This window comes from Pantherophis guttatus, chromosome 15 (genome assembly GCF_059756535.1).
Source record: "Pantherophis guttatus breed Tessera chromosome 15, ASM5975653v1, whole genome shotgun sequence".
NCBI lineage: Eukaryota > Metazoa > Chordata > Lepidosauria > Squamata > Colubridae > Pantherophis > Pantherophis guttatus.
In genome coordinates this window covers 2,198,334-2,218,176 of record NC_142077.1, presented here as the reverse complement: position 1 = coordinate 2,218,176, position 19,843 = coordinate 2,198,334, and the positions used below count along the sequence as shown (strand labels likewise).

Genomic DNA, 19,843 nt, shown 5'->3' with positions numbered 1-19,843 from the left:
AAAACTATTATCTGTGTGTATACATACACATGCATATTTATCATCCATCTATATATACCCGCACCCCATATATATATGTATATGTATATATGTATATGTATATATGTGTATATATATGTATATGTATGTATGTGTGTGTGTGTATATATATATATATATATATATATATATATATATATATATATATATATAAGACATGTATATATGTAAGAAGACATGTATGTATATGTGTGTATGTGTATATATGTGTGTGTGTATGTATGTATGTATGTATGTATATAGTGGCATCCATGTATATACACTATCTCGTATGTATACATGCAGGCACATATCTGTCCATAAAACATGGATAGCCACACAGGCATACATGCAGATACACTACTAGCCTATGTGTACATATAGACACACAGAAAACAGCCTATGTGCGTGCTCGTGCGCATGCGTGTACACATACGGGCCTCTCCCGCCTCCGTCTGCTTAAGCCAGAGAGCAGAGCTGGGGGGGGGCGGAAGGCGGGGCCTCCTCATTGGGCGGGGCCTCCCCTCCCGAGCGTCCCCCTCCCTCTCCCCCCCGCGACGTCGCCCTCAAAACCCCGCCTCTGCAGGGACGCGGTGACGTCAGCGCGCCCGCCCGCCCTTGCTGCCCAGGCGAGGAGACCCCGCAGCGAGCTGCCAACGCCCGGCGGAGCAGCGCTGTGAGGTAAAAAAAAGGCAACGGCAACGGCGGGATTTCTCGGCCCGGTCGGCGGCGGCGGAGGGAGGGAAGGAAGGAAGGAAGGAAAGAAAAAGAAAAGAGGGCGAAGGCCCCTGCGGTGCGTCTCCGGACTGAGGGGAGGGGAGGAGGGGGGGGTTCGCCCTCCCTCCCTCCCTCCTTCCGTCGCCTCAGCCTTTGTGGGGGAGGGGAGCTCGGCCCTTTCCTGAGGGGGGGGAAGGGGGAAGGGGGGGGGAGGGGCGCGTTTACCGGAAGGGGGAGGGGGGACGCCGGGCTCCTGTCTATGTGGGGGGAGGAAGGGGGAACGGACGGACGGACTACAACGCCCATCCTTCCCCCCCCCGGGGGGGGCCTGGCGGGGGATGATGGGAGCTGGGATACCGCCGCCGGGGAAGCGTTTTTAACACAGCGCGAGCGGATGGGACGGGTGAGGGGGGGCTTTGCTGCCCTTTCCCTTCCCCTCACAGCGGGGCGGCCGGGGAGCATGGGCGTTGGAGTCCCAGGAACGGGGGGGGACCACCTCTGAGTGTGTGTGTGTGTGTGTGTGTCTCCCGAGTGGCCGAGGAGACGCCCTCCAAGCTGGGGTCTGAGGGAGGGAGGGAGGGGGGGTCTGTTTGTCCCGTCCCCTCCCCCCCTTTCCTCCCCTCCCTTCCCTCCCCTCCCTCAACCCGACCGCTCCAGGAAGGGGGCGAAGAGGCCCGGAAGACCATAGAGAGCCGGGCCGCGGGAGGGATCGGCCTCTTCCGGTGTTGGGTGAGGGGAGGATAAAAAAAAGGGGGGGGAGAATAAGGGGAGGGGTCCTCGTCCTCCCAATTGCTTTCCCCAGCGTTGCTGGCGGAGGAAGGGGCAGCTGGGAAGAGAGGTCCTTTCCTTTCCTTCTTCCATTCCTTCTCCTGTATTCCTTCCCTTCCCTCCCATTCTTTCTTTCTTTCCCTCCCTCCCCCTCCCTCTCTCCATTGCTCCTCCTCCCCATTCCTTCCTTTCTTCTCTCCCTGCCATTCTTCCTCCTCCCCATTCTTTATTTCTTTCCTTTCCTCCTCCTTTCCTTTTTATTTTTCTCCTTCCTTCCCCCTCTTCTTTCCTCGTCTCTTCTCCTTCCCTTCCTTCCTTCCTTCCTCTCCCCTCTTCCTTCCCCTTCTTTCTTTCCTTCCTTCCTCATCTCTTCTCCTTTCCTTCTCCTTTCCTTTTTCTCCCCCTCCTCCTTCCTTCTTCCTTCCTCATCTCCTTTCCTTCCTCTCCCCCTCTTCCTTCTCCTTCCTTCCTTCCTTCCTTCTTCATCTCTTCTCCTTTCCTTCCTCTCCCCCTCTTCCTTCTCCTTCTACATCTCTTCTCCTTTCCTTCCTCTCCCTCTCCCCCTCTTCCTTCTCCTTCCTTCCTTCTTCATCTCTTCTCCTTTCCTTCCTCTCCTCCTCTTCCTTCTCCTTTCCTTCCTCTCCCCCTCTTCCTTCTCCTTCCTTCCTTCCTTCTTCCTTCCTCATCTCATCTCCTTTCCTTCCTCTCCCCTTCTTCCTTCTTCCTTCCTTCCTTCCTTCCTCATCTCTTCTCCTTTCCTTCCTCTCCCTCTTCCTTCTCCTTCCTTCCTCATCTCTTCTCCTTTCCTTCCTCTCCCCCTCTTCCTTCTTCCTTCCTTCCTTCCTCATCTCTTCTCCTTTCCTTCCTCTCCCTCTCTCCCTCTTCCTTCTCCTTCCTTCCTTCCTTCTTCCTTCCTCATCTCTTCTCCTTTCCTTCCTCTCCCCCTCTTCCTTCCTCTCCCACCTCCCCTCCCTCCCTCCCTTCTTTCTTTCCTTCCTCCCTCCCTGTCTCCTTCCTTTTCCAATTTTCTGAGATTCTATGATTTTAATTCGCCTTAAAACAATTAAGGCTAGCTGAGGAGTTCTGGGAGTTGAAGTCCAGAAGAAGACCTCCAAGGTCCCTTCCAGACGGAAAACTGGCCACCAATGCTTGGAAAGATGGGGCTGGTTGAGGATGTTTAGGAAAGGGGGCAGGTTGGGGGATTTCACCCATTTCTGCTGGGCTGCACCCTGGGGCCACAGGCAACTCACCTCAAAGTCTCCCCATTAAAATCTCAACAGGTTTAAACATGCACAAAGTGCTGGGAATCTGGTTCAGGAATCTCTTGCATTGACTGAGAATGTTAGTCATGAGGGTTTTTTGCACTGGGGCAATTAATTAAAACTCCAATTAATTTAGACTGGAAATAGCCTGACCAGTACAGTACTGTAGGTATGTTGTAGATACCCAAAATGTAATGCCCTACCTCAGCGGTCTCTCTAAACTTGGCAATTTTAAGACTTATGGACTTCAACTCCCAGCCAGTCATGCAGCCAAATCCACATGTCTTAAAAGTTGCTAAGTTTGGAGACCCCCAGGTCTGATGGGAGATCCCTGACTGGTACTTTTGACATATTTTCTTTTTATCTGGATGGCAGTGGGCAAAATGGCAGCATTTGAGTTACTGGTGGGAAGTTTTGCTCCTTTTCCCCATGCAAATTTACCTCTGGGAGATCTCACTACTGTAAAGGAGGCTTCTGCAGCTTTTGAACCCCAGTGTCTCAAGGATGGGTGTGTAGCGTTGAATTTCATAGGTTAAGAAAGGCAGGATTATAACATGTCATCACTAACTTGAATATCTTGCATGATATTTTCCAAGATCAGAAGTAAAGGGATTATAAAAGCTAGTTAGACCATCTCTGATTTAAATAGCACTATATGCTACATTAGGGAAGATTTTCCCCCCCATTTTAATCCAATAGAATTTGTTTTCTTGGTCTAGGATAAAGAATAACTAATGTCTTTAATTTAGACATAATTCAGCATAAATACAGATTATACAGTTATATATCAGTAACTGGTATTTAAGCAAGCAGTTATGGGAATCATAAAAGTGGATTCTCTTATATAATGATATAGTGAGTGTTGAATCAGAGCATTTTTTAAACAATTAGTTTTTCTACATATTCCAATGGAGATTGGCTCACCTGTAATGTGGAAATGATAGTCCTTTAATGATTGCTTAGATGTATATAATATTTGTAGAGAGCAGTCTCCTTGGTACTCTTTGTGAATGAACTCAGTATATAATATGTCTCATAATACTCTGTCTGATACTTTGTTTAGGTCAATATTTTGCATTTACATTTTATTTTCAATCTAAAATTGTGTCCCCTGAGTAATACTTGGGAATTTGGACATTCTGAAAAAAGTTATTGTGGAAGCTTGCCTTGTCTTGAGTTAAACTACTATTCTTTGTAGATTGAATTTGAAGAAGTTCTCTGTATAACATAAAGTTTTAAGTCTTGTTTTTAAGCTGCAAAGTTCTGCTAATGTAGAAAAAAACCTGTGAATTAGGAAGTCCCCATTTTGTAGGCCATTTGTTCTGGGAATGCAGAAGAATCTCCCCATTTCAGGATGATAAGAAAGAGTTTCTGTGTTCCTTGACATACGAAGCACTCCAGATGTGCTACACCACCCGTGCTTAGGTTTTATTACCTATCCAGATGGATGGGGTGGGGTGGGGTGAGGTGGGCTGGGCTGAATTGGGTGAAGGAAAAAGATAGGGAGAGGTTTCGAAGGTAAGCCTGGCCTGAGATGGCATTGGGAGCCCTTCATGTTATCTTGGCTGATTTGAATGCTGACCTCAGATAGGCGAAGGAGCTGGTGGCCTTGAGTGCCTGCAGAGTTTCTGCTTGTCTGTCCCAGCCCATTTTTTGCCTGGTTGTGAGACAGACAGGAGAGCCTATATAATAACTTGAGGGATTGCAAATCGACTTTTGTTTGTGGTTGCTTACGCTTTAAAATTTCCTTTTTGCATGCGCTTGCACAGAAAGCTGGAAAATTTCTGGCCATCGGTTTGTGTTGGAAGATCAGTTGATTAGTCCTCGGTCATCATATTCCTTTGTGTTGATTGGTCTCTGATTGGTCATTTTGACAATGCCACTTAGGTATTCCCCGTGTTTTGGAAAAATGTGTTCAAACATGTCATAATTTCAGGGGTTGTTAAACTTCTGTTCAGAATATGCAGTAAATAGTTCTTCAGTCCCAGCATAAATGCCAAGAAATGGATAGCAATAATTAAATTTGCTAATCTTATGGTATTTGGCAGTTACTGGGATTGTACATATGCTAAGAATTAGCTATCACTTCATACCGGATGTAGGATGTCCAATCTCTACCATATTGTATGTTATATATATGTATGTATGTATGTATGTATGTATTGTATGTTTGTGGAGAAAGCAGCCTTATAATTTCAAGATTAGCTTCCTTAAAGTGGCTTTTGTAATTGACTGATGGGATATTTGTCAATGCTGACAATGTTCCAGTGGTCCTCCAGATGTTTTCAGATTGCACCCAAGGCACCTATTACTCTTGGTACTATCTTTGCTTTCTTTTGCCACAGTTGTTCTTCTGTTTGCAGATATTTATTATTTTATGACTTTCTCCAGTTCTTCCTCTTCTATTCTTCTGTCTCCAGACATTGTCCACAATCCAGATATATATTTTTTTGTCTTTCTTATCAATGGTTGTTACATCTGGGGTGTTATGGAGCAGGTGGGTTGTCTAGAGCACCGGTCACCCACTGGTGGTCCGTGAGAAAATTTTGGTGGTCCACAGAAAAATTATTTGCATGTTTTTATATTGTACTAAATCAGGGGTCCTCAAACTACGGCCTCTGGGCCAGATACGTGCAATGAACATTTGTGTTGCTGCAGTGAGTCTCACCCTTCAGGGTCTTTTTGTGTGGGTCGGAGGGGGGCAGAAATTCCAGCTCAGGGTCTGCTTCGGCCACCTGGTGTGGGGCTTTGGGCGAAGGGCCGGAGGGCCTCGTTCCAGTGGGACTGCATCATGGCCTGGGACTGGCTGACCATCTCAGCCTGCTGAGCCTCAAGGCACCAATACCTGGCCTTGCACTCCCGCAGGTCTTCCCTCTGCTTGGAAAGCCTATGCATGTAGTCCTCAGTGAGGTGCTTCTGCTGAGCCTCCTTCTCAGCTAGATCCAATTTGAACTGAGCTGATTTGCCAGCTCTTTCTCATGGTGGCTGCTTAGCTCCAACAGGGCTAAGGGCTTGCTGTTGGGGCCCTAAGAAGCCCAGGCAGGCAGGCGAGGAGTGGCTGCGAGGGGAAGGGTGAGTAGAGGTGTCCCTCGACGTGAGTGACATCAAATTGGCCACGCCTACCCAGTCACATGACCACCTAGCCATGCCCAGCCAGCCGGTCAGTAGGCAGATCATATTAGTGGTCCGCGGGATTTAAAATTAGGAATTTAGTGGTCCCTGTAGTCCGAAAGGTTGGTGTGGTGCAGTATAAGTTACTCATTTTTATTTAGACTCTTGGGAAAAAACATTTTCCATTTTAGTGAAATGTAACAAATGTGAGTGAAAAATAATCAGAAGTGTATAAAATAGATGTTGTACCTCAGTGGAGAGTAAAGTTTGTGTACGAACACACAGACCAGGTTTACTGTGGCTGCATAACAGGCCTTCTGCAGAAGAAAACAATTATATATTCTCCGGAGAGGTTTCTTGATGAGACTCTAATAAGTCTTAACAAGCTTTTATTATGGTTATTATTTACTCCAATTCCCTAAAACCCTACATCAACAGTCCCCGGTACTTTTGCAGCTCTGCTTCCTTCTTGGCTGGCCCCTTGATGTTGAGAGAAACATGAAAAGAAAGCAAAGTTCAGTGATACAGAGGAACACTCCCACTAATAGGAGGGGCTGTTACTTGGTATAAATCTCTGCTGTAAAAATAATTCAGCTCTACATTTAGATGATGAACTAGCGAACTTCTAAGAACTGAGTTTCTTAGAAAGGTTGCTATTGAGGGAATAGGACCATGCACATGTATGAACGTTGAAGATTTCATCAGAAAAATAAGAAAACTGCTTTTGATTTTCACAACCACCCCAAAAAACTGGAATGACCTGTAGCAGAATTCAAAATTGCCCAAGGATTTTAGTGTTGGTAGATTTCAGCACCTTGAAAATGCATGTTCTCTGGTGTGATGCACAAATGATAGAAATAAGCTGGGATGCGATTGTTACCTCCGAGTGCCTACTTGCAAAACAGGAAGGAAAGTTCTTGTGGTTAAAACCAAATTTCTAACTTTGGCATGAAGTTTAGTGCCAGTATGAATAATAAAAGTTTTACATTGTGCTGCACGACGTGTAATGTTAATGTAAGGCCTTAAGTTGCACGACGCAACCTCTTGTTTCATATTCCTGCTTTATAGAAAAACCTGTACAGGATGTGTTATGCAAATGCTGGCATTTTCTGTTTGGGGGAAGAAAGAGCTTCAGCTTCTTAGTCATGGCCTTTTCACCAATGTTTCTACCACCCAGGATCCCTTGAGAACAGCAAATTTTTGGTGGGATTTCCTGGAACCTTCCTTTTAGGGAACATAACTGAAGTATAATTCAGAATCCTATAATCAGATAGATTATTTGGGGAAAATTGGTTTTAATTTCCCCTTCTTGCTCCCATTCTCTTTGATCTGCTTTTTGGGGGTTCTACTTACTATAGCTGAATTTCTTGAGAGGCCTATACAGAAAGTGCAATAACAATGATAACACGTTTTCTATCCTTCACATAATTAATTACCTGACTTCCTGTTTTTATTTTTCCAGATTAATTTTGGAGCTGATATAGCAACAAATTTGAACTATGCAGACAATTAAGTGTGTGGTTGTGGGAGATGGCGCTGTTGGTAAAACATGTCTTCTAATTTCTTATACAACAAATAAATTTCCCTCTGAATATGTACCAACGGTGAGTAAAAGGTGATACTTTCTCTCCCCCCCCTTTTCTTGTACAAAGTTAAAGAACAGAGAATGATGGTGCTGCTAATTAGACCTATATATATGAAATAAAACCTGTGCATGTGTTCAAAAGTGACAGTGTGATGCAACAACAGCATTTTAGTTTAAGGGCTGTTTTTTGGACTTTTTGCTTTGGGAATTGTTCGAACATTATACATTGGTGTGATAATGCAAGCTTGTGCCATCTGCCAAGCTTTCAGAAAATAAATGCCCACTGTCGAACTGCTTTATGATGAGATCAAGAAGTTATCCTGAATACAGGAAGTGAAAACTTTAGGCTGAACTTCATAGGACCAGCCCATAAATTCACCCTATGCACTGAACAGCTGAGGTGTCACAGTGGTGGTTAGTAGAAACAATGGCTAGCAGGTCTGGCAAAGCATGTGAAGGAGGTGCTTAGCAACACGGATGAGTGAGCATTAAAGGAGCCACATTCTTTTCAAGGCTTGGGTGTCTGCATTTGCACACCTAGACAATGGATTAACTGAGACTGCCAGAGGAGAATAGCCTTCAGCATATACCTGTGCAAGCAACTGGTGACAGCTTTGGTATCCTCAAGTTGGTTGTCTTCTTGCAGACATTTCATTACCAAACTAGGTAACATCATCAGTGCACCCCACAGTTCAGCCCTGAGCTACAAATATTCTCTCAGTGGGGACATCTTGCTAAATAAAATTTCAGGCCTTCCAAAGGTGGCTTAGTGCTTCCAACGGGGCTTACTTTGCTCACGCTGACATGCTTAACAAAACTTTTTAAAGTGTTTCCCCTGATTCAAATACTTAGCGGTAGTATTTAAACCTTGCTCAACCACTACTGGACACAAACTTCAGATGAATTAGATTAATAAATGGGGGCCATTTGTACTTTTTCAAATCAGCGCCCCTTCAAGATCATATGTAAATCCTGAACTCCTTTACATAAACAAAGGTAAATTAATAACTGTTTGCAGTACTTTTAACCAGCATTAATATATCTGGGTTAAACAACAGCGAAAAGGTGTGTTTATAGGCAATGATGCATCCTATGTTGTGTTTTATCGTTTTGTAATTGTTTCTAATTTCTAAATGCACCACAAAATCCTCCTCCCCCCCAAAAAAATAATAAGAATAGCTGGTGTACATATGTGAATACTAACCTTAGTACATGTCCATCTTCTTAGTTTTATAATACTGATTCAATTCAATTTTTATTCCTGCCTTTTTTTCTACGCAACTCACGGCAGTGAACATACCTAATACTCCTGCCTCCCAGTTTTCCCCACAACCACCACCTTGTGAAGTGGGTTGGGCAGAGCGAGTGAGTGAGTGACTGGTTTTCAGGCCTAAGGAAAACATAGCATTCAAGTTTCTTGGTGTTTAAACCAGCATATTCCAAGTATGTTTCGCTGCTTGGAAGATTATTTAAATCAAGATACTTAAATCTATAACAACCTTGTATTTTAAAATGCCTGCTTAGGTTCAAATGTCAGCCTGCTGGTTTCTCTTAAAAAAGAGAAGCCTTTGATTTGTAGGCGGGGAGACTTTAAAATATTGTAATTACACGTAGACTTAATTGTTTGGTTAAACATAATAGTTCTGAGTAGGGCAACTATATTAGACTGTTACTGAAACCCCCTACTGACGGCTGAGCTTGTTCTGCTGGTTTCTTACAGGTTCATATTTCTACATAAATAGTTGATTTAAGTCCCAGGTATGCTTTATATTTGGGAGATGAATGATCGATGCTGAAAGTTGTTTCTTGTCTTTTTAACTCTGCAGGTGTTCGATAACTATGCTGTAACAGTGATGATTGGCGGGGAGCCATACACCTTAGGCCTGTTCGATACTGCAGGTAAACTGCCTTTTTAACTCTGTCCATCCTTTGAGGAAGAAGGTGAAGAGGGGGGGGTTGTAGTTGCTGTAGCACAACTTGACTGTTGATAAAACTTCAATGTATAAGTATGCCGAAAACCAGAGCAATATTATATCTGCCCAAAGCAATGTAATGTAAAGAACATTACATTTCCACTTCCATTTCTTCCTTCCGCAGAGACAAGGGGAATTTCTTGAACATCCACACAAGTCCCTTTCCACCCCCTTTCCCCTTCTGTTTGTTGATTAATTTGGAAGCCTCTGTAGCAGAGGGAAGGAATAAAATGTTCCTTGGTGGATATAGCTCTTGCTTTTCTCCTTCATCCTGTATATGTTTCTCCTGTATGGTGTAGGGTCTCCTGCTTGGGTGGAGGGGGGTTTGGACTAGATGACCTCCAAGGTCCCTTCCAACTCTTCTGTTATTCTGTTATTATTATTCGGTATCCTCTTCCTTCCAGCCTTCGTATTCTATCAATGCACTTGAGTGAATCTGCCAGAATTTCTTGGTTTGGGAAATGACACACGGGATGGACTTACAGCTGTCATTTCCTGCTTTGCATATCTCAGATGGAAAGGAAATTTTTTTAGGTACAGCTTCCTCAGAAGCAAGAACCGCTTCGTGATCTGCAATATCACATTTATTTTATCAAGCGTGGCCTCGATCTTTTCCCGCAGAAAGTGGAGAATGACAGTTATCGGTGTCCGGCCTTGGAGTAAGGCTTGGGCTTTTCTCCTCACGGGTGTCAGTTTTGTTCCAGAAGTTCTCCAGCCAGCATAGCTGGCTGGAGAATTCTGGGAGTTGAAGTCCACAAGTCTTAAAGCGGCCAAGTTTGAAGACCTCTGGACTAACTTAACAACCGCAGTGATTACCTTAACAACTGTGGCCGGGAAGGTGATAAAACGGGGCAAAACTCACTTAACACGTTTCTTCTCCCTTAGCAAGGCTCAATTGTGGTCGTAAGTCGAGGACAACCCTGTATATACCTGTGTGAAATGTTCTTGCGCCCTTTCCTCCATCCCGAGACCAAGTTTCTAACATCAGTCTCTCTTATTTATTTTTTTCCCAGGACAGGAAGATTATGACCGATTACGGCCCCTCAGCTACCCACAGACAGATGTGTTTCTGGTCTGCTTCTCGGTGGTCTCGCCCTCTTCGTTTGAAAACGTTAAGGAAAAGGTGAGGGCCTTCGGGCTGCACCCATGGCCGATGCTTTTAATCTGGGGGGGGGGGTCCTTGGTGCTCTCTGAGCCTTGGTTGACATTCTTGCAGACGCTTCATTAACCAAACTAGGTAATACCATCAGACTGATAACCATAGCACTAGCAACATCCCTTAGACTTATATACTGCTTCATAGTGCTTTACAGCCCTCTCTAAGCGGTTTACAGACTCAGCATATCGCCCGGCAACAATCTGGGTCCTCATTTTACCGACTTCAGAAGGATGGAAGGCTGAGTCGACCTTGAGCCAGTCAGGATTGAACTGCTGGCAGTGGGAAGGGTTAGCCTGCAATCCTGCATTCTAACCACTGCACCATCATGTCAGAATAGAATAGGGAATAGAATAGAATAATAGAATAGAATAACAGAATAGAGAAGAATAGACTATGGAATGGAATGGAATAGAATACAGAATAGAATGGAATGGAATGGAATGGAGAGTAGAGAAAATAGAAAAGAAAAGAAAAAAGAATAGAATAGAATAGAATAGAATAGAATAGAATAGAATAGAATAGAATAGAGAATAGCAATAGCCCTTACACTTATATACTACTTCGGGGTGGGGGGGAGGTGCTCATGATATTAAACTAGTTTGACCATGAAACGCCTCACGGTAAGAGCCCAGGGTCGCTTCGTGCGGTGATTTTTTCTTTTTCTTTTAATAACCTGACCGCTGGTCACGTTTTTCTCTCTCCAGTGGGTCCCCGAAATCACTCACCATTGTCCGAAGACTCCCTTCCTGCTCGTCGGGACCCAGATTGACCTCCGAGACGACCCCTCGACGATTGAGAAGCTCGCCAAGAATAAGCAGAAGCCCATCACTCCCGAAGCCGCGGAGAAACTGGCGCGGGACTTGAAAGCTGTCAAATACGTGGAATGCTCTGCGCTCACACAAGTAAGGCCCCTCCCCCTGTTTAAATCGATGTGCGCGGGCTGTTGTTAGCGGAAGGGGAGGGGGGAATCTTCAGAGAGTGATGGGGGCTCCGGCAGGTAAGTTCCTCTTCGGTTCGGTCTGTAGCTGTCTCCAGAAATTCTCAACGTAGAAAATGCCGCGAATCTCTTGGAACAGTTTTGCACGAGGTGCTAAAAAAAACCCAACGAATTGGATGGCGTAAAGCAAACGAAGACGGCGTCACCATTAATTAACCATCACGGCACTCCAAAGAGCAAATCCCAACCCTTCGCATTTAATTTCCCATTGATTTGAAACCCTTAATTGCACACGGAGCCGTGTCGCAATATCCTTTGTATGATAAATCGGATAATTGCAAAAGGCAGCAGGAGGAGGAGGAGGAGGAGGAGCCGGTCGAAACGAGCGAGTTAGGCTTGTTGGGCGACTCAGAATCTCTGTCGGGCTCACCCTGAAAAGTTCTTTTTTTTTTTAACTCGGATGTTACGATTTTTTGCGGTCTGTGGATGCAGATAGAAAGACATTTTTAATGGATGATGTTTATATAGAGTTTGTTGCCTGATAATGGTGCTTAGGGATGATAATGGTGATTAGGGATAGCTCGGGGCAGGGAGGGAGATGATGGCATTGTGTGGCAAACGAATTTGATGGTTTGGCAGAAAGGAGCTAAATTACCCGAGTTTCAAAGTGTGTCTCTTTTACAAAATGCAGCATCAGAACTGCGAGATGTTGTCAGATATTGAGCACCTCCCGGGAGTTATGGAAGAGCCAAAGGATTGTATTAATACACAGTTTTTTGTGTTTTTTTTTAATATAAAATTTTTTTTAAACAAAGAGTAAAAACATTGGACATAGTGTGACCATCCCGGTCTTATATGTTATTTTTAACATAACAATTATAATTACTATTTAACATACGTTATTATTTTGTTCTTATATGCATATCCCTTGTCCTCATTTACATATTTGTCTTAAATATTTTCCAGCATCCATATTTTACAAGCCCTAATTCTTTTTTGTTCCAACTCCTTTTCTCCTTTCCAACCATTGGTACACTTTGTTCCAAATTTTATAGTATTCTACACAGTTATTAATATTAGGTATTAATACACAGTTTTGAATGACAGCCCTCGGAGTTCTCCCCCAGCGTCAAAAGGGGTGGGAGGGTGGGGAGTAAATTACAGCTAGTCCTCGACATACGACCTCAGTTGAGTTCCAGACTTCTGTGGTTAGGTGAATTTTGCCCCATTTAACGAACTTTCTTGCCACCGTTCTTAAGTGAATCACTGCAGTTATTAAGTTAGTCACACGGTCGTGCATTGACTCTGCTTGTCAGAAGGGGGTCGCATGAATCATAAATATGAGTTGCCAAGCATCTGAATTTTGATCACATGTCCATGGGGATGCCCTAACAGTCATAAGTGTGAAAAACGGTCCTAAGTCACTTTTAAGTGAGCTGTTGTAAGTTGAGGACTACCGGTAACTGAAATCTTACCTGAACCGCATTAAAGTGTCAGGGAGGGAAAGTTTTGGAAGTATTTTTTTTCCCAAGGGGGATGGAGATAGGAAATGTTTCTCCCCTCCTTAAAACAATATTTTTGAGGGCGAGGTTGGCATTCTGGAGTGCAAAGCTTTAAACAAACAACAGAAATCGAGGTTCATACAGAGAAACTTAATTCTTGCCCTTGGTTTGGAAGGGAAAGCCTTAGCAAATGTGGTTAGCTTTTTAAAAAAGTTGTTATTGTTTTAATGAACATAAGAGGAAATAAAAAAGAAGAACATAAAACCAAACAGAAGTAAAAAAAAACAAAACCTGAGGCATGTTTGATACAAGAAGTAATTCAGTCTAGTTTTAAAATAAACTTCCAATTGTCTATTCTTCCTTCATGTCAAGTGTTGTGGCAAATTCTAATGCCATTCAACTATCCCTGCTTGTTTTCTTAAAGATAGGATCGCTTAAAAAAAAATGCCATGAATTAAATACTATTATTAATCTGTAGAATGCTTCTGCATAAAAAGGTAGATTAAAATAAATAAATGGGTATGAAGTGGGAGATGTTTAGAACTAATTATGTGTAACACCAATGAGACTGTTCAGATTTTTAATCTCCTATATAAAAAAAACTCGCTACAGGAAAAGCACTTCTAGTTTGTAGCACTCAATTTATTCTGAAACTATGCAAAGATTTGTCATAACGTCGAGATGCCGATATTAAAATGTAGCACAGTGTCAATTATAAACAATTTAGAACCAATTGCAATGCTTCTAATAGGGGATACACACACACATTGTTTCTGTAATGGAAGACCCAGTCTTATTTTTGGGGAAACACGTGTGTGTGTTTCCCCAAAAATAAGACTGGGTCTTCTATTACAGAAACAATTTCTTCTGTAATCTTAGTTCTAAGGAGAAATTTCCTGACAATTAGAACAATCAGTTGCCTCCAGAAGTTGTGAATGCTCCAACACTGGAAATTTTTAAGAAGATGTTGGATAACCATCTGTCTGAAGTGGTGTAGGGTATCCTGCCTAAGCAGTGGGTTGGACTAGAAGACCTTCAAGGTCCCTTCCAACTCTGTTATTCTAGATTTCTATTTCTATACTTTGCTCCAAAAGATGCAATAAGGCTTATTTTCTGGTTAGGTCCTATTTTGGGGGGAAATACGGTACTAAATGCATCCATCTGGCTGACAATCTTAATGGGGGCTTATTTTGGGGGGTAGGACTTACATTACAAGCATCCTGAAAAATCATCCTAGGACTTATTTTCTGGCTGGGTCTTATTTTCGGGGGAAACGAGAGAGAGAGATATGAATAGATAAATGATGATAGATATATAGAGAGATAAATGAATAGATAAATGATGATAGATAGATAGATAGATAGATAGATAGATAGATAGATAGATAGATAGATAGATATAGAAATATCTTGTACGTAAACAGGAAACCTGATTCAATTGCTTGTTTCATGTCAGATGAGCTTCCTGGGAGAAATTGGTTAGTCCTGAAACCCAAAATTTTCGTATATATTTTTCCTGACACACCTAGCCTTTTGGAGAGCGTTTCCATAAATACAGGCACACACACCTGAGCTATATTTGAAAGTTTTTTGTGGAGACCGTTGCACTAGGGAAGAGAAAAGCTTTATGAATAATACAGTTCATAGAAAATCCTCAGCTTGTGCTGGTAGATAATTTCGTTATCTCTCAGTAGATTTAAGACAGGTTCAGTTTTGTGCCAAGGGTTCCACTTGGCTACGGTGCTGGTGCTGGTTTCTTTTCTTAGAAAACAATCTGTTGCTGCAGATCAGGACTTCGCGTGCTGATGTGACTATTGCAGACAGATGGAGGGCATTTTATCTGCAATTTCCCCCCCCCTCCTGTCTGCCTTATCGCTTGGAGCTGACCGAGAATCCCACAGGTTAAATTTCTCGTGCTGGAACTGCCCAAGCTGCCATAGTTTTCCCTCCCCCCCCCTCAAAAAATGGGGAGGGAGCTGTCTAAACACGAATGTAATTCGTTTCCTGTTGGAAGTATTAACAGGTTTCTTGGTAGCAAATCCACGTCCAGTTGCATGGGAACAGCTGCTGGAAAGTTGATGCCTTTCTCTAATTTTACTCTGCCTGTGGCAGGCTGAAATATTAAAACCAGTAGGGCAGATTATTTATTCATCCGTCGTATTTGTGTAGCCTCCCATCTCATGAGAAGCTAACTCTGGAGGGGCGGGTGTGGGCTGAGAGTACTAAGCGAAGAATTGGAAACGGCCACCCTTTGACGGTCGGTTCATCCTCTCCAGAGAATTTTGCTAACCAATCTGCGTGGCAAATGTGGGTTAACTGCTTTCTCTTTTTCACGCTTTGTAGTCAAAAACCTGGTTAGTTTCTACCGAGGGCACAGAGCTGGCCGGTTGTAACTCTGGTTAAGAAACCATCATGTGGTTTGCAGAGCAATGCTCCTCGTATCATAAGTGCTTGTGAGTCGAATGGGCCTGGATATTCGGAGCCTCCTCCTACACACCAAAAAATCAGGTTGTTTTCTCCCCCTCTGTGAATGTGCGAAGACATCCGATGTCACGTTTAAATAAAGACCTTATCATCATTATCATCTTTTAACGACCCCATAATCCCTTGCGGAGTGGAGTTTGGCCAACCGAACAGAGCTAGCAGAGTGTTGAATGGCCGGATGCCCTTCTTCTCGCCAGTGCGGAGTTTTGTTCGGCAGATCGATTTCTCATTGTGCCCAGAGAGAGAGAGAGAAATATCTGCCTCTCCCTAGGATCGAACTCACAAGCCCCCTCTAGGCCACCACACCCACTCCTTAAGTAAAGACTTTTTATTTATACGAAAACTGGTGTTCAGGTAGAACCTTTTCGCTCCGCTTGCCTCTCCTTTCCTCCTCCAAAGATCTACTTTGTGCCAAAAGTAAATCTGCTTTCACCGAACACCTTTGTTTCCTGAATGCTCTTTTGTACCTGCTTGTGTGTGTGTGTGTGTGTGTGTGTGTGTGTCTATCTCTCTCTAACCCTCTAACCAGGCTGCTATCTTTTTCTCCTCCCCCTCTGTCTTTATAGAGAGGTCTGAAGAATGTATTTGATGAGGCTATCCTAGCTGCTCTCGAACCCCCGGAAACTCAACCCAAGCGGAAATGCTGTATATTCTAAACTGTTTCCTCTTTTTTTTTTTTTTTCTTCTTCTTTTCCTTTCCTCCTTTTCTTGTCGCTGCTTCTTCTCTCTCCTCGCTGTAGAAAGTTGGCTGGAAAACAACTACACCGCCAACACCCACCACCAATAAAACAAACCCTGAACGAAAGAAGCCGTCTCTCTTTACTCAATGTCTTTAGAGCAAACTCTGTATTAGCTTTTGAGGGTCGGGAAGGGATTAGAAACTGCTTTTTTAAAAAAATAAATAAATCGGGCCGCGGCTGCGGGAAACGTGAAAGTAGAACCCGTTAAAATGTGTTTTAGGGTTGCTGGCTCTTTTAATAGCTATATGAGTAGGTTGCTCAAGGGATGCCGTGGTAGTTTTGCTTAGAATAACAATAATAATAATAAAAACCGGGGAGGAATAATTGAATGAGAAATTGGTAGGATTTTTATATCTGAATGAAAAGGACTGTACAATCTTATTTCTCTTCCTCCCTCCCTCCCTCCCTTCTTCCTCTCCTATTCTCTTTTCTCTCTCAAATTGTATTTGCATGATGATTGTATCTGACATGCTGATCTGCAAGTAATACTAAAATGGTTTTTCTCTTTCTCTCTCTCTCTCTCTTTCTCTCTGTGCAGTGGGTTTTTGCTATACTTTTTGGCTGTTTGTGGTGTCGTGCAGTGTTTGTTGGGGTTCTGAGGGGTGTGTGTGGATGTTTTGGGGCACGGGCTCCTCCTGACGATGGCCGACATCTGTTTTCTGGTGACATTGGTGATAAAAATCACTTTTGATTCCTTCTTAAAGCTTGCACTGTAAACATGTAAAAGCTGTTTTAAAAAAAGAAAAAAGGGGGAAGGAAAAAAAAATATATATACTTTTTTTTTTTTGACCTCTGTTGTCCAAAGGGGAAGGAAACGGATCTCCAATTGTAGTACCCTGAACATTTCAAAATTAAAAAAAAACGAGCTGTTTGTATACATTGCCTGATGAAGCATTATTCCGGTTTGCTTTCATTTGCTTCAGTTTTTTAACATCTTAGCGCTCCAACCTTGTTTTGTTTTCTCATACGCTGGACCGGTTTTGATTACCACCTCACTATTTCTCTGAATCCTCCTTTGCTGCTTCAGTAAACCGGTGCGATCAAGGCGCCGGAGCAAACTTTGCGGGAAATATAAAAGCCCTTATTTCTGGGCTTGCTTCTGATCTAACCTGGTTGAGAACTTTTCCCTGGAACTCCTCAAAACTTTTCTCCTTCCTTTTTCAAACCCCGGAGGTGTATAAACAAACACACATTGCTTCTCAAATGTGAAGTGTGATATCAGAACACACTTGCTTTTATTCCTCCATACACTCCCTGTACAATCGGCGAGTGTCAGCTTCACGCTCTCTCTCTCTCTTTTTCTCTCTCTTTCTCTCTCTCTCCAAGATTTCCAAACTTGGGGGTCCTAACTAAGGCCTACTTTTCTTGCCTTTTTTAAGCCTTCAGGGGCCGCTTTTGCATTTTGCTGCTTTCCCAATAACGCCAGCTGCGTCCCAGGCCATTAAATCCATAGATCACCCTTGCTAGGAATATTGCTTCACAGCAACCGAGTCCCCCGTTTTCCTCACGAACTCGGCTTTTAATTTTGTCTTTGTTGGTTTCTTTAATTTTCTTTCTTTTTTTTTCAATTTAATTTAATTTTTAAAATAAAACTTATTTAAATTATGCTTTGGATAACCCAGACAAATGAGACCTCCCCTGTTCTCTTTGCCCCTTTTTCAGAAAGGCCTAAAGAATGTATTTGACGAAGCAATATTGGCCGCCCTGGAGCCCCCGGAACCGAAGAAGGGCCGCAGGTGTGCGCTGCTATGAACGTCCGGTCTCTTCGCGGCCCCTCCTGCCAAGCCTGGTGTTGATGTCATACTAAAAGCAATGTTGAAATCAAAACTAAAGATTTTCCAATATTTTCATTTTTTTTTTTTTTGCAATAATGACAAAAAAACCAACGCCGTGCGCCCCATTTTTTTCCCATCACTCGCTCCCCGTCTCGAGAGGCAAACTATGCCTTTCTTCCTCCCAGTGCCCTTACAGTTAGACTAATTCTTTTTTTTTTTTTAAATATAGAGTAAGGTATCCCGACCCCGATTAGTAACTAGGGGTTGTTGTTTTTTTTTGGTTTGTTTGTTTACTGTTAAAATTTTGTTTGTTTGTTTTCGAGATTCAGGCATGCTTAATGTTTTTTTTGGGGGGGGGTGTCCCTCCCCTAAACAGACTAATTCTCAAGTCTCTAGCCTCCCAAGACCCATCCTGCTAGGCTGGCCGTGACTTTCGGAGTCTTGTGTATTATTTTGCAGCCAGCGAAAGGGGTGTGTGGGTGAGCAGGTTTCGATCCTTGGAGGCAGTGGGGGCAGCTTCCGCAAACGAGAGAGACCGTCCCAAAACTGGGGTGCTCCTTTTGAAGGGAGGTGTCAGCTCACCCTCCCAGAAGCTGCATCTCCTCTGAAGTTGCCTTTGGTTCTCTCGTTTTTTTTCTCCCCCCCCCCCTCCGTTCTTCCTCCAGGCAGGTCGGGGAAACCTCGGCCCTCCCCTGCCAAAAACTCAACAAGTTAGCCCCCACATCGTTGGGGAGGGGCTGTCCCTTTGGCCAAAAGCTTTTTTTTCTCTCTCTCTGTGCGCGTTGGAGTGTGTTTTGGGGAAAAATCCCACCTATTTTTTGCCAATTGCTGACGTTTTTGGGGTGTGTTAGTCTTTTTCTTTTTTTTGGTTAAATTTCAAGGGGAACCCTCCCCCCCAAAACCTGTCAACATATAGGAGGTATTTAAAAGAAAGAGAAAAGAGCCTCTTTTTTTTTGTTTTTTAAAGGCCACTGGGGGTCTCCTTCACTCCCCATTTCCCCTTTCCCCCTCCTCTTGGTAAGCAGCAATATTAGGCATACATTCAAAGTTCCCTCTGCCCCCCCAGCTGCCTTCGGATGTTTGAGACTTGGAGCCTAAGGAACTCACGGTGGGTTTTTCATCGAAAGGAGACCCAGAGGAGAAGGTATTTTCGGCAGGGTGTGGCGAGGGCTGGTTAAGACGGTGCGATCAAACCAGGCGCCACCCTCGGCCTCCCGGTGGGTGAGGAGGATCTCTTTTAACCCCACTGTTCAATGGGGATCTTCCCAAAGTATACTCTGGCTTGAATAACTTCAAATCTACCCAGATTCTAATTTCTTGTAGACTCGTTAGTGTTGGAACTGATGGCTATTATTATTCCCCCCCCCTCTCCATGTCTGAGTTCTTTGTATATGCATTTTTTTTTCTCTCTCCAGATGTATTAAACATAAAAGTATCTTCACAAGCCCGGCTAAGCATAATTTCTTCTTCCTAACCCTTTTCCTTCACTGGCACCCCAAGTGGGGTTTTTTTTTTTTCTTTGCGCCTTTAAAATAAGCCCAATATCTATTTAAAAATTGTCTTCGGCTGCAAGGGACTCCGGATTTTTCCCCTCCCTCCCCTCTTGGTTCCTTCAGATCTCTGATTCCCTCTCTGCTGACTGGGGGTGGGTGGGCTTCTTAGCTCCGTTGTCACGTTGTGCAAGCGATTGTGTGTGCGGTCACCACAGTGCTGAAGGACCCCCCCCCTAATGTGATGTGAACCCTAACTTTGGAAACATTGGGACTTTTCCAAAGAAGGAATTCCCCCCTCCCCATGAATCCCCAATTCCTGG

At 43.6% G+C, this 19,843-nt stretch overlaps 1 protein-coding gene across 4 annotated transcripts; it reads left to right on the top strand.

The window, feature by feature from the left end:
• Positions 1-528: 528 nt before the first annotated feature.
• Positions 529-19,474, top strand: CDC42 (cell division cycle 42). Of its 4 annotated transcripts, none has more exons than XM_060694208.2 (6): positions 529-699; positions 7,339-7,480; positions 9,288-9,360; positions 10,448-10,557; positions 11,298-11,495; positions 17,918-19,474. In XM_060694208.2, the coding sequence occupies exons 2-6, from the start codon at positions 7,376-7,378 to the stop codon at positions 18,005-18,007; spliced, it is 576 nt and encodes a 191-aa protein (XP_060550191.1). In that variant the 5' UTR covers positions 529-699; positions 7,339-7,375; the 3' UTR covers positions 18,008-19,474. The 4 variants fall into 4 exon arrangements, with proteins under 4 accessions (XP_060550191.1, XP_060550192.1, XP_060550193.1 ...); XM_060694209.2 differs by having other exon boundaries at positions 578-699; positions 16,082-18,099; XM_060694210.2 differs by having other exon boundaries at positions 614-811.
• The last annotated feature ends 369 nt before the right edge of the window (positions 19,475-19,843 follow it).

Excerpts from the sequence above, each read along its gene's own strand:
- CDC42 (XM_060694208.2), top strand. The coding sequence starts at position 7,376 with ATGCAGACAATTAAGTGTGTGGTTGTGGGAGATGGCGCTGTTGGTAAA. Across the intron at positions 7,481-9,287 it reads CCTCTGAATATGTACCAACG|GTGTTCGATAACTATGCTGT; the intron begins GTGAGTAAAAGG and ends TTAACTCTGCAG. Across the intron at positions 10,558-11,297 it reads TTGAAAACGTTAAGGAAAAG|TGGGTCCCCGAAATCACTCA; the intron begins GTGAGGGCCTTC and ends TTCTCTCTCCAG.